General features: G+C 49.8%; 1 protein-coding gene across 1 annotated transcript; it reads left to right on the forward strand.

The window, feature by feature from the left end:
* The first annotated feature begins 8655 nt into the window (after nucleotides 1-8655).
* LOC138395362 (heat shock 70 kDa protein 1) lies at nucleotides 8656-11061 on the forward strand. The gene has a single exon (XM_069488140.1). The coding sequence runs from the start codon at nucleotides 8824-8826 to the stop codon at nucleotides 10747-10749; it is 1926 nt and encodes a 641-aa protein (XP_069344241.1). The 5' UTR covers nucleotides 8656-8823; the 3' UTR covers nucleotides 10750-11061.
* The last annotated feature ends 2305 nt before the right edge of the window (nucleotides 11062-13366 follow it).

The raw sequence follows: 13366 nt of genomic DNA on the forward strand, positions 1-13366 counted from the left end.
TGCCCAGGTCTAAAGTAAGTTCTTCTTTCCTTTTCTCTCTTCTCTTTTCTGTTGCCAGGTTAGAGTGCAGTGGCATCATTATAGTTCGCTGCAACCTTAAACTCAGGGGCTCATGCGATCCTCCTGCCTCAAACTCCCTAGTAGCTGGGACTACAGGTGTGCCACCACACCTGACTAATTTTTTTGGGGGGGGTAGAGATGGGTGTCACTATATTGCCCAGTCTGGTCTTGAACTCCTGGCCTCAAGTGATCCTTCCACCTCCGCCTCGCAAATTGCTAGGATCACAGATGTGAGCCACGATACTCAGCCTAAAGTTATTTCTGAAAGGATGCTGAAATAGGAATACTACAATCTTAGCAATTACCACCTACATTTTAAGTACCCCTGTGAGCACCTTAGGGAGGAGTCCCATAGAGTATAGTGGCTCAGTAGCCCAAGGACCTCTATATTTGAGGACTCTATTATATCAGGCAGTGTACTGAGGCCTTTTATGTGTTGCTTTATTAATTCCCACCCCACCACACTTCATTAGATATTGTTGATTTTCACAGGTGAACGTGGGGAAATCTATAAGGTACTAGCTTAAATAAAGGTACTTTAGGGGCCGGGCGCGGTGGCTCACGCCTGTAATCCCAGCACTCTGGGAGGCCGAGGCAGGTGGATCGCTTGAGGTCAGGAGTTCAAGACCAGCCTGAGCAAGAGCGAGACCCCATCTCTACTAAAAATAGAAAGAAATTATCTGGCCAACTAAAATATATATAGGAAAAAATTAGCCGGGCATGGTGGCATGTGCCTGTAGTCCCAGCTACTCGGGAGGCTGAGGCGGTAGGATCGCTTAAGCCCAGGAGTTTGAGGTTGCTGTAAGCTAGGCTGACGCCACGGCACTCACTCTAGCCCGGGCAACAAAGCGAGACTCTGTCTCAAAAAAAAAAAAAAAAAAGGTACTTTAGGGTTAAAAAAAAAATCACTAGGAAAGAGTTGAACTTGGATGCCAATTAAGGACTTAGAGGTTTTTGCCACACTGTCTTACGTCCACTGGGCTTTGTTTATGCATGCCTGGTTCCAGGTTGTGTTTCTACCCTAGGTTTCATAATTATCCCTTTTGCCTTTACTCTGTATAATCCTAAACAATTATGCCAGATAACAAATCTGCCAGCCCAGAACCAGGAAGACCGAGATATAGACTTCCCTCCTGTAGACTTCTTTCCCTTGGAGATGTGTCATGCCCTACCTCCTAGCATCCTAGGAGTAATTCCTTGAACAGCCTCCTTGTTGGAAAAACGCCTGCCACAGTCCTCCAAGCTTCAGGAGTGAGCCCCTTTAAAAATCGGTTGTACGGCCTAAGCAAGAGTGAGACCCTGTCTCTACTAAAAATAGAAAAAATTAGCCGGGCGTGGTGGTGCATGCCTGTAGTCCCAGCTACTCAGGAGGCTGAGGCAGTAGGATTGCTTGAGCCCAGGAGTTTGAGGTTGCTGTGAACTAAGCTGATGCCACAGCACCCTAGCGCGGGCAACAGAGTGAGACTGTTTCAAAAATTAAAAATAAATAAAAAATAATGAAAAAAATAAAAATCAGTTGTATCTGGGGGTGATGAAAATGTTTTGGAACCAGATAGAGATGATCGTTGCACTGTGAAGGAACTAAATACCACTGCACTGCAATTGCACACTTCAAAATGGTTGATGTTAGTGAATTTTTCACAACAAAAGAGAAAAATATCAATTGTATTAACATTACATAAAAGCACTTTGATGGGATTTGAGGTACACAAAACCTCATAAACTGTTAAATATTTGCTATAGGCCAGGTGCAGTGGCTCAGGCCTGTAATCCCAGCACTTTGGGAGGGCAAGGGGAGAAGAATGCCTGGAGGCCAGGAGTTCGAGACCAGCCTGAGCAACAGAGTGAGACACCTCTCAACCCCCATCTGAGAAAAAAAAAAAAGGTTTTTAAAGTCCCACTTTCTCATAAGGCTGAGGTAGGAGGATCACTTGAGCCCAAAAGTTTGAGGTTGTTGTGAGCTGATTGATGACACCACTGCATTCTAGTCTGGGCAACAGAGCAAGACCTGTTTCAAAAAAAAAAAAAAAAAACTTGCTACGAAGAAAATCTAGTACGGGAATGGCACATACAGGTAGATCTCACCTTGGCAGTTTGGAAATGGGAAAGAAATGTAAGATCCTTAGGTTTCTGGCCCAGCCTATAGATGAATATTTATTCCTTATGGTAGTTAAACTGTAACATTGTGCACTCTAGCCACAATGTAAATCAATCTTCATGGTCATATGCACTTGCTATAGGACCTCCTTGCCCCCGTAAAGCTGCAGTAGCATTTGTGACTCTCATTTGCAGACAGTACAGTGACTCTTTTTAAACCAGTAGCTACTACCTATCACTACTTTGGGATGGGAGGGGGGCGGTGCGGGGGGCGGGGAAGGGTAGTTGGAAAAGGGTGAAGATTGGGAAGGACCTACCAAACACCTTTGATAAGAGAGATTAGGGAAAGCTCCAGAAACAACCTTGAATGGAAAAAATAGAGTTCCTATGATCAGATCAGTCAAGGTTATTAGTAGGTATTTTATCAATAAATCAATATGTTATTCCCTGCCTGCGTCCTAGCACAGAGTACAGAACTTTAAAATACTTTGTAACCTCAAGGAGATCAGGCTGAGGGAACTGTAGAATTGAAAAGATAACTGCAGTGCCATCCACAGAAAAATGTTTTGAGTAGCAGAGGAACTTTGAGGAAGGGAAGGTGCATCAGGAAAAAAAATGCAGATGTGGAAAAAATTTTAATTATTTTCCCGGACGCCAATCACCCCGTGCCTTCCTATGCCAGGCCTCAGCAGGCAGGAGGCTACGGCAGTCAGACCGATTTTGTATGGCTTTTGAGCCCAGGATATTGCCTCGTTAGAACATATATACTTAACTGTTCTTCCTGGTCTTTAGGGTGCTTGTCATCCTCAAAAGACGAAACAGATACCAAAACAACTAAAAATTCACTGCAATATTTTACAAATGTGAGAGAAGTGGGCAGGAATGCGGCTTTCCGCTAAGAGGAGATGGGGGTATTTCAGGGGAGGGGCCAACACTGGCGATCTCTGAGGGGGTGATCGTCACACAGACGCGGCGACTGCACTCACTCCTCACTCTAACTGATCTAAATTCGTCTGCTTGGGATACCCCCCCCCCGAAGTATCCGGCGCAGTTCGGCCGGAGGGAGTAACCCACCAGACCCTCGCTCTGTCCTATCACTGCTATTTACAATAAATGGAGATTCAAGGGGTCGGCCGCGGAGCGCCTCAGGACGCAGAGCTAAACCCGCCCCACCGCGTCTGCCTACGCGGGCGCCACATTGGAAGAGACTGAGGTGGGAGGGTGGCTCGAGCCCAGAAGTACGATCGCGCCACTACACACTCCAGACCGCGCAGCAGAGACACCCCCCCCCCCGCCACACACACACACGGAACTGGAGGAGCGGGCACCACCAGGCAGCGTGGGGCAGGTCCACAGGCTGGAGCTGGGCGGCGGCGGAGCCCAGAAATCGAGACTCAGAAACTCCCGAGGGCCTCACTGGCTTGAGGAACTGGCTGCGGCGCTGAGGCGGCGGCGGAGAAACCCGCCCGCTCCAGGCGCACCTCTCCCCGTGGTCGCGTCCCTGCGCTAGCCTCGGGCGAGGGGACTTTCTTCTCGCGTCTGGCCACCCAGTTCCTCTGGCTTAGTTGTATGGGAGTTACAAGACTTTCCAGTGTTTCCGTCTGATAAATTAGCTCGTATGAGAGAAACTCTAAAGATCTTCCCTTTTTTTTCCTCCCTTTTCCGGAAAAACCATCGGGAAACGCAGGCACAGGCCGGGCAGCCCCGCGGCCGCCCTCAGGCCCCTAGCGGCGCCCCGCCCCCTTGCCTCCTGCTCCTTTCCGCTGTCGCTGGCTGTGCCTGGAACTTTCTGACCTCGAAGTGGGGACCGCCCCATCATTGTCTTAGTAACACTCCTCAACAAACAAACTGCCCCACCCAATTCTCTCTACCCTCCCAACCCCGCCCTAGAACGGCAAGCTTAGTCAGGACTCTACTTTTAATACCCAGAAGATTCCGTGAACGCTTTGCCCGCCTTGCCCCAGCAAGAGGGCTCCCCCTCCGCTCCCCTCTCTGTGACCAAGCAGTCTGTTCTGCCGGGAAGGGGAGGGATGGTAGTGAGTTAGAAGAGGGGAAGGGCCAGGAGAGAAGTCCCTGGCTGGTCATATACCCCATGGTGCCCTTAATGCTCGCAGAGTCCGGACATTCACTCTTCACTCCCTTCTCCTGTGTTCATTTGTTTTCTTCTTTGTGGAGAATAAAACGATTAGGTCAACGAGCCAATATTGGAAGGAGTACAAAATAAAAAATGTGAGGACATGTAGGTCCAATCACCAGTTCTGTAATTACCTGTCCTTTGGGTGACCAGATCAAGCCATTGAACTGCTTTGATACTTTGTGCTCCTATTTGAAAATGAAAAGGTTTGGCTGAGTGGCTTGTGCCTAAACATCTTAGGACAGTTTCTACATTAAGCTGAAATTAACACCATTGTTCTGGTAGTGGGTTGCCAATTTATGAGCACCTCAATACGAATGACTAAGAGTCAGACCTGAGAGTATGAGCTCCCCAACAAAAGGAGGGAGAAAGGAGAAAACTTTTAAGAATGTACTCTATAACTGAAGGGTCACCCCATTAATCCTGATGACATCATCCAATGAAATAGATAATTGTTAATTCTATTTAAAAAATGAACATATAGGCCGGGCGCGGTGGCTCACGCCTGTAATCCTAGCACTCTGGGAGGCCGAGGCGGGTGGATCGCTCAAGGTCAGGAGTTCGAGACCAGCCTGAGCAAGAACGAGACCCCGTCTCTACTAAAAATAGAAAGAAATTATATGGACAACTAAAAATATATATATAGAAAAATTAGCCGGGCATAGTGGCGCATGCCTGTAGTCCCAGCTACTCGGGAGGCTGAGGCAGGAGGATCGCTTGAGCCCAGGAGTTTGAGGTTGCTGTGAGCTAGGCTGACGCCACGGCACTCACTCTAGCCTGGGCAACAAAGTGAGACTCTGTCTCAAAAAAAAAATAAATAAATAAAAATAAAAAATGAACATATACACCAGGCCCAGTGGCTTGGGCCTATAATCCTAGCACTCTGGGAAGCCCAGGCAGGAGGATCCCTTGAGCTTAGAAGTTTGAGACCTGCCTGAGCAAGAGTGAGACCCCATCTCTACTAAAAATAGAAAAATTAGCCAGGCATGGTTTATGTCTGTAGTCCCCGCTGCTCGGGAGGCTGAGACAGGAGGATCACTTGAGCCCAGAAATTTGAGGTTACAGTGAGCTATGGCCACTGCACTCTAACCAACCAGGGTGATACAGTGAGACTCTGTCTCAAGAAAGAAAAAAAAAGAAAGAAATGAACACATATAAACTTATGTAATTTAGTCAACTTACAAGTACTGTATTTCATTATTAAAAAGGAAAAACAGCCTCAAGAAAGAAGTAGAAATCAGATGCAAATCCAGGTCTTCCCCTTCCCAGATTTTTTTCCCATGCTGCTGGAAATCTCCTGAGTTCTCACATCACTGAAACCTTTGCCATTTGGTTGTTAAGAATGCCTGGCTCTAAGTTTCATATCAGTTATCTCTTTTGCTTTCTTCTATACAAAACTATACCATCTTTTAAAACCAACAGAACTGAGGAGAAAACTGTACTGTTTGAGAAAATACAAAAAGGAGAGGGAAAAAGAATCTGCAGTATCAGGCTGAGGAGGGAGCTCCTCCCCCACACTGCTGTGGCAGTCTGTGTTCTTGGCACCTCCTATTCAGTCCCCTCCCCCCTCAGGAGTACATGACCTCTATTCCATCTGGGGAACCTGAGCTCTGATCCTTCCAAATATGAAACCCAATAAAAACCTAATTCCAAAATTAATCAAATTAAAGTTCTGGAAAATCTCTTGGAGTTCTATTCACCTTAAACAGCAATTAAACTTGTGTCTGGGCTTCCAGACACAAGGAATGCCTTGGGAAGCATTCCACCTAAAAGAAAAGACAAAATTCAGCTGACCCTCTCCTGATCAGCAAATGGATGAGGAATATAGATGTTACCAGGCTAGTCCACAGAGCAAGACTTAACTAAAAAGGTAGATCAACTATAGTACTGGAGATTCTGACCGTAGTGTGTAGCTGTCTGATTCGTTGAAAACAGCATTTCCAGTAGATCTTTTTCTGCTACTCTGGCAGCAGCAAGATTTGGGGTCCTATCACCATGTCCACCTGCCAGGCAGTGGAGACAGTGGTGCCCTTGGCAATAGAGAAATATTTTAAATTACACATTTGGAAGGCAGAAAGTGAATCCAGAACTGACAGGAGTAGTAGTTCATGGTGAGGAAGCTTCCAGAAGGAAGGGGGTAAGGTTAAAGGTCTCTGGAAGGATACCTATGCATCTAAGATGAAAGCTTGGGGAGATCCCCAGCCAGACACTGCTTAGAAAAATGGGAAAATTCCTGAAGTTTGACCAGTTTGACTAGTTCAGGGAGGTGATTCATTAGGGAGTTTTATCTTAATGTAAAAGTTACCACCTACCTGCACACACAAACACACACAGGATTATTAAAGCGATATGAGTTTAGATCTGTGTGTGTATGCCCGCACATGTGAAGAATGCCAACTGAGCAAAGTGTTCAAAAGCCAGATTCTTTCATCAAAAAACTGCCTCCTTCCACCCGAGTTCAAGAAATGTGGGCAGAGCAATGAGTTTATGTTTTTTCCATGGGTTGTAAAACCAGTACTATTGTTCAAAGGCCCCTCACGTTTTCCTTTCAGGCACCTACCTAACAAAGGATCTTGCATCCACACAAACGATGGGGGAAAAAAGGGCAAAGTAAATCACTAAATGTAATTGTGTCTAAAACGGGAGGGAGGGGAGTCCGCAGGAAGCTGGTATCTAGAATAAAAAACTGTGTGAGGCAGGGCGCGGTGGCTCATGCCTGTAATCCTAGCACTCTGGGAGGCCGAGGCAGGAGGATTGCTCAAGGTCAGAAGTTCGAGACCAGCCTGAGCAAGAGTGAGACCCGTCTCTACTAAAAATAGAAAGAAATTAGCTGGCCAACTAAAAATATATATAGAAAAAATTAGCCAGGCATGGTGACGCATGCCTGTAGTCCCAGCTACTTGGGAGGCTGAGGCAGTAGGATTGCCTAAGCCCAGGAGTTTGAGGTTGCTGTGAGCTAGGCTGATACCACGGCACTCTAGCCTGTGCAATAGAGTGAGATTCTGTCTCAAAAGGAAAAAAAAAAAAAAAAAAAAAGGCGAACATTCCCGCCCTTCCATCACCACCCGGTTACATTTGACCTAAAAATGGTTGACAGCCCAGGGGCTGCAGGCACAGAAGATCCTATTGGGGACTCTGAGGTTAACCCCGGCCCCACCCACCATCCAGGACTGAACCAGGAATAGAGAAAAAAGCAGAGAGGAGGCGGCTCAGCCCCCAAGCTAGGAAGGGTGAGTGAAAGGGATAAGCCCAAAAGGCCTTAAAGAGAACTAGCATTCTATGCAAAATTTTTTTCTTACTAATGCCCCGTCCAAGCACAGGGGAGTGGCTGTGGGCGGGGACAGGGGCGCCTCACAACCAGCGTCCTTCGCAGCGCGTTCCTTCTCGGATTGCTGGAGTCCTTCTCTTATTAACAAACATCTCTTTAGCCGGGCGCGGTGGCTCGTGCCTATAATCCCAGCACTCTGGGAGGCTGAGGCGGGAGGATCCTTTGAGCTCAGGAGTTTGAGGTTGCTGTGAGCTAGGCTGACGCCACGGCACTCACTCTAGCCCGGGCAACAGAATGAGACTGTCTCAAAAAAAAAAAAAAAAAAAAAAGAACCATTTCTTTAAACGATTGCTTTTCTTGAAAATTCAAAGCTCCCCCAACCCCTAGATACCTCATCCATGTAGGTTAAAGAGGATGACAAAAACTATTATCTCTTTCCTTCTGGTTCCCACTGTAAACCTAAAATGGGAATACGAAGGCCAGAACATTCTTCAGGCCGCCCAAGCGTTTTGGCCCCTCGGTAAGAGGCCGGAAAGGCGGCCCGTCCCTCACAGCCACGGTCCAATCAGGATCTCCTTGCCCCATCAATGCCCCGCCTCCTTCCAGAAACTCGGGAATTTTCTATGTGGTGTTTTCTTTTTGCTTTAACCCCTTGGTCAACTGGCAACTGTTCCGCAGAGTGTCCCCGCAGTCATCCTACAAACCATGCAGCACGCTACAGTGACTAGCCTAGCGCGGCCCCTGCCTGTCAATTGCGCACAGCGGGCGGGCGGCCAGCTTCGCCTCAGAGACCCAGTCAACACGCACCTCCTCCCCGCCCCTCCCCTCCTCTCGGCGCCCGGTCCGCCCCGCCCCCCGCCCAGTGAATCCCAGAAGAATCTGGAGAGTTCCGAGGACGGGCGGCACCCTGGACGCTGATTGGTCCCAGGAAGCCCGGAGGCAGGACGGGAGGCGAAACCCCTGGAATATTCCCGACCGGGCAGCCCCGCCGACCTCGGTGATTGGCTGAAGACGGAAAAGGCGGGGCTGGCGGGTGACTTATAAAAGCCGCGCTGAGCACCCGGCGCGAGCAGCAGCCTGAGGAAAAGCCAAGAGCAGTGGGTGGGCTTCCCGGCGTCACTCCGCAGCTGTCCAGGCCTCCGGCGCGGCGCGTCCAGTTTCCAGTTTTGAGAAGAAACCGAGGTCCTGTCGCGGATCGCGTCCTACGACTCGACTGGCAGATCGCCCGAGCGTCAGAGCAGAGCCGAGAGAGCGAGGCACCAGCATGGCCAAAGCCACGGCGATCGGCATCGACCTGGGCACCACCTACTCGTGCGTGGGGGTGTTCCAGCACGGCAAGGTGGAGATCATCGCCAACGACCAGGGCAACCGCACCACCCCCAGCTACGTGGCCTTCACGGACACCGAGCGGCTCATCGGGGATGCGGCCAAGAACCAGGTGGCGCTGAACCCTCAGAACACAGTGTTTGACGCGAAGCGGCTGATCGGCCGCAAGTTCGGCGACCCGGTGGTGCAGTCGGACATGAAGCACTGGCCTTTCCAGGTGATCAACGACGGGGACAAGCCCAAGGTGCAGGTGAGCTACAAGGGGGAGACCAAGGCGTTCTACCCCGAGGAGATCTCGTCCATGGTGCTGACCAAGATGAAAGAGATCGCCGAGGCGTACCTGGGCTACCCGGTGACCAACGCGGTGATCACCGTGCCGGCCTACTTCAATGATTCGCAGCGCCAGGCCACCAAGGATGCGGGGGTGATCGCGGGGCTCAACGTGCTGCGGATCATCAACGAGCCCACGGCCGCCGCCATCGCCTACGGCCTGGACAGGACCGGCAAGGGGGAGCGCAACGTGCTCATCTTTGACCTGGGCGGGGGCACCTTCGACGTGTCCATCCTGACGATCGACGATGGCATCTTCGAGGTGAAGGCCACCGCCGGGGATACCCACCTGGGTGGGGAGGACTTCGACAACCGGCTGGTGAACCACTTCGTGGAAGAGTTCAAGAGGAAACACAAGAAGGACATCAGCCAGAACAAGCGAGCCGTGCGGCGACTGCGCACCGCCTGCGAGAGGGCCAAGAGGACCCTGTCGTCCAGCACCCAGGCCAGCCTGGAGATCGACTCCCTGTTTGAGGGCATCGACTTCTACACGTCCATCACCAGGGCAAGGTTCGAGGAGCTGTGCTCAGACCTGTTCCGAAGCACCCTGGAGCCGGTGGAGAAGGCTCTGCGGGACGCCAAGCTGGACAAGGCCCAGATCCACGACCTGGTCCTGGTCGGGGGCTCCACTCGCATCCCCAAGGTGCAGAAGCTGCTGCAGGACTTCTTCAATGGGCGCGACCTCAACAAGAGCATCAATCCGGACGAGGCGGTGGCCTACGGGGCGGCGGTGCAGGCAGCTATCCTGATGGGGGACAAGTCGGAGAACGTGCAAGACCTGCTGCTGCTGGACGTGGCTCCCCTGTCGCTGGGGCTGGAGACGGCCGGGGGCGTGATGACTGCCCTGATCAAGCGCAACTCCACCATCCCCACCAAGCAGACGCAGATCTTCACCACATACTCCGACAACCAACCCGGGGTTCTGATCCAGGTGTACGAGGGCGAGAGGGCCATGACCCGGGACAACAACCTGCTGGGCCGTTTCGAGCTGAGCGGCATCCCTCCGGCCCCCAGGGGCGTGCCCCAGATCGAGGTGACCTTTGACATCGACGCCAATGGCATCCTGAACGTCACGGCCACGGACAAGAGCACCGGCAAGGCCAACAAGATCACCATCACCAATGACAAGGGCCGCCTGAGCAAGGAGGAGATCGAGCGCATGGTGCAGGAGGCGGAGAAGTACAAGGCGGAGGACGAGGTGCAGCGGGAGAGGGTGTCTGCCAAGAACGCCCTGGAGTCGTACGCCTTCAACATGAAGAGCGCCGTGGAGGACGAGGGGCTCAGGGGCAAGATCAGCGAGGCTGACAAGAAGAAGGTGCTGGACAAGTGTCAAGAGGTCATTTCCTGGCTGGATGCCAACACCCTGGCCGAGAAGGACGAGTTTGAGCACAAGAGGAAGGAGCTGGAGCAGGTGTGTAACCCCATCATCAGCGGACTGTACCAGGGTGCGGGTGGCCCCGGGGCTGGCGGCTTTGGGGCTCAGGCTCCCAAGGGGGGCTCTGGGTCTGGTCCCACCATTGAGGAGGTGGATTAGGAGGCCCTTTCTTCCTTTCACCCTGTTTGTGTTGGAGGGAGATGGTTTGGACTCAAAAGACTTTGCTATTGTCGTATATATTTTTTTCTACTTCAGCAGTCTACTAGTAGTAAAGTTGTAATCTGATGGTAATCAGCTGGCTTCATTATGTTTTTATAGTATAACCAATATGTTCGTTAGAGATCTTTGCATTTCATGAAAGTTTTACTTTGAGTTTCTCTCAAATGAATCAGCACTGCCACCTTCTGTACTTTTTTTGCTTTGCAAAACACACTACAAAGGGAATGTGTGACTTTATAATTTTACATAAGTATAAAAAATAAAATGTTGAAAATATGTTTGTTTGTTTGTATTTGGGGAAGGATAACGGACCCTTTGTGGTATGTCTGAAGTCTAGATCCCTAGACTGAAAGGGACAGTACTTCTGAAGGGAGGTACCCGTTAGAAGTTCTGGCCATGGGTATTTCTGTTAGGGCTTAGCTGGGGATGGGTAAGGAGACAAATTACAGGTGCCCATTTTGATTGGAGTGGGGCCTGTTTCGCGGAAAAGTAGGGATGGTAGCTGTAAAAGGGTTTGGGGGAGGAGTGGCTGATCAGCTTTTCTGACATCTGTGGGTCCACAGAAAGACAAACACCGCATTCCCACGTATGTGGAATCTAAAATGTAGAAGCAGAGAGAATGGTGGTTCCTGGGGGTGGGGGAATGGGGTAGATGATGGGCAAAGGGCACACAGCCTCATTGGGACGAGGAAATTTTTGAGCTGTATTGCAGAGGGTGGTGAATATAGTCAATGTGTATTTCAAAATTGCTGATACTAAATTTCAAATATTACAAAAAGTATTTAAATATTAGTAAATGTTTGTGAGGTGGACAAAATAGCAACAATGAGATGCAGATTCACACTATGGCTCTGTAAATTGCAACTGGGTGACCATGTGCAAATTATTTAGCCTCACTTAGCTTTTGTTGCCTCCTTTTGTCTGAATGGCCTCACTTCAAAACATCTAAGATCATTTTGAGCAGAAACATGTAGATGAACATCTTCAGCCATGGTCACCCTGGTTGCAGTTATCCAGACAAGAGTCTGAAGGAGTGAGAGACAGAATTTGGGGGGATGGCAGCAGAGGAGGGAAGGGCCAGGCACTGTAGCAGGTTCTTTGTGTCACCTCTGGAATTCTCATCCCACCCCACTCTACAGGAGGTATCTAAAACTTTTTTCCTGGTCAGCTGGGAGGTGGAGGTGGTCAGCTGTATCCTGGCCAAGATTAGAGACCAAAAGGTGGCAGTTTTGGGGCCATGTTTTTTTCCCCACTTCCTGAATGTAAGGCTGGTGGCGGGCACCACTCCCTTCCCTAATGGAAAAAGAAGCAGCCCACGAGACCTGCCGAAAACAATGCCTGCAGGGCCCAGCTAAGTTAAAGAATAGCCACACCTGGATGGTTACTCTGATAAGGGTCTCGGTTCCTGGAGTCACACATACCACCAGCTCCTCCTATTTCTCAATACCCACCCTAAAACTGCAACGGAAAATTCCTTGCTCTCCCCATCATAAATCTTCCTGCCAAAGAAACCCCTACCCCCGGCCCTAAAAACATATATAAGCCCACTCAGACTTCTGGGCGATGCCACTTCCCAGGTCTCTCTCTCTCGGCCCGTGAACCTCGCCGGGGAGCGCCCCAATAAAGCCTCGTTACTTTACCCCTTTCAACTCTGCTTGTCTTTCTTTCTCTGGGGCCGGCCAATCCAAAAAAACCTTACACTGACTGCTGTTGGCATTTGGTGGTTCCTGTCTGATTCCAAGTGATGGTTTTACCTCAGATTTAACAAAGTTTCCTTGTCCTTTCTTATGGACACTTTAAAAAAAAAAAATACAAGAGGAGGATAAAGTTGCACCGCACAGAGCTGGGAAGGTTGAGGGGCTGGGTTTTCCTCCCAAGCAGGCCTTTCCCTCGGGGGTTCCTCCTGCTGTAGCAGTTAGTTGTCCTTAATTCTTCCTCTAGCCTTCGAGAATCCCAACCTCCTTCCTCCCGAAAATCTAGCCTGGAAATATCTACTCCAAGACCAAACAGATTAAAGTTCCATGTTACACTTTTTCACTAAATCCTTACCCTCTAGGAAAATCAAACATTTTAGGAATGACAAAGTAGAGGAAGCCCTCCTTGAAAGCCGTTGGAGGAAACAGCATGATTAGGAGTTTCTTTGGTTCCTGGGCCAATTCTTGCTGAACTTTTCTTTTCTTTTCTTTTTTTATTTGAGACAGAGCCTCAATGCCCTGAGTAGAGTACCCTGGCGTCAGCCTGGCTCACAGCAACCTCAAACTCCTGGGCTGCTCAAGCGATCCTCCTGCCTCAGCCTCCTGAGTAGCTGGGACTACAGGCTCATGCCATGACCTAATATTTCTTTTTTGCCCATGATTTGAGAGTCAGGGAAAATATTTCTATTTTTAGTAGAGACAGGGTCCTGTTCTTGCTCAGGCTGCTCTTGAACTCCTGACTTCAAGTGATCCTCCTGCCTCAGCCTCCCAGAGTGCTAGGATTACAGGTGTGAGCCACTGCGCCTGGCCAGAAAGTCACCATTTATGGTGTTTTTCTATTTTCTGATTGGTGGTCACTGTTG

Source organism: Eulemur rufifrons, chromosome 15, assembly GCF_041146395.1.
Source record: "Eulemur rufifrons isolate Redbay chromosome 15, OSU_ERuf_1, whole genome shotgun sequence".
In the NCBI taxonomy this organism is placed as follows: domain Eukaryota; kingdom Metazoa; phylum Chordata; class Mammalia; order Primates; family Lemuridae; genus Eulemur; species Eulemur rufifrons.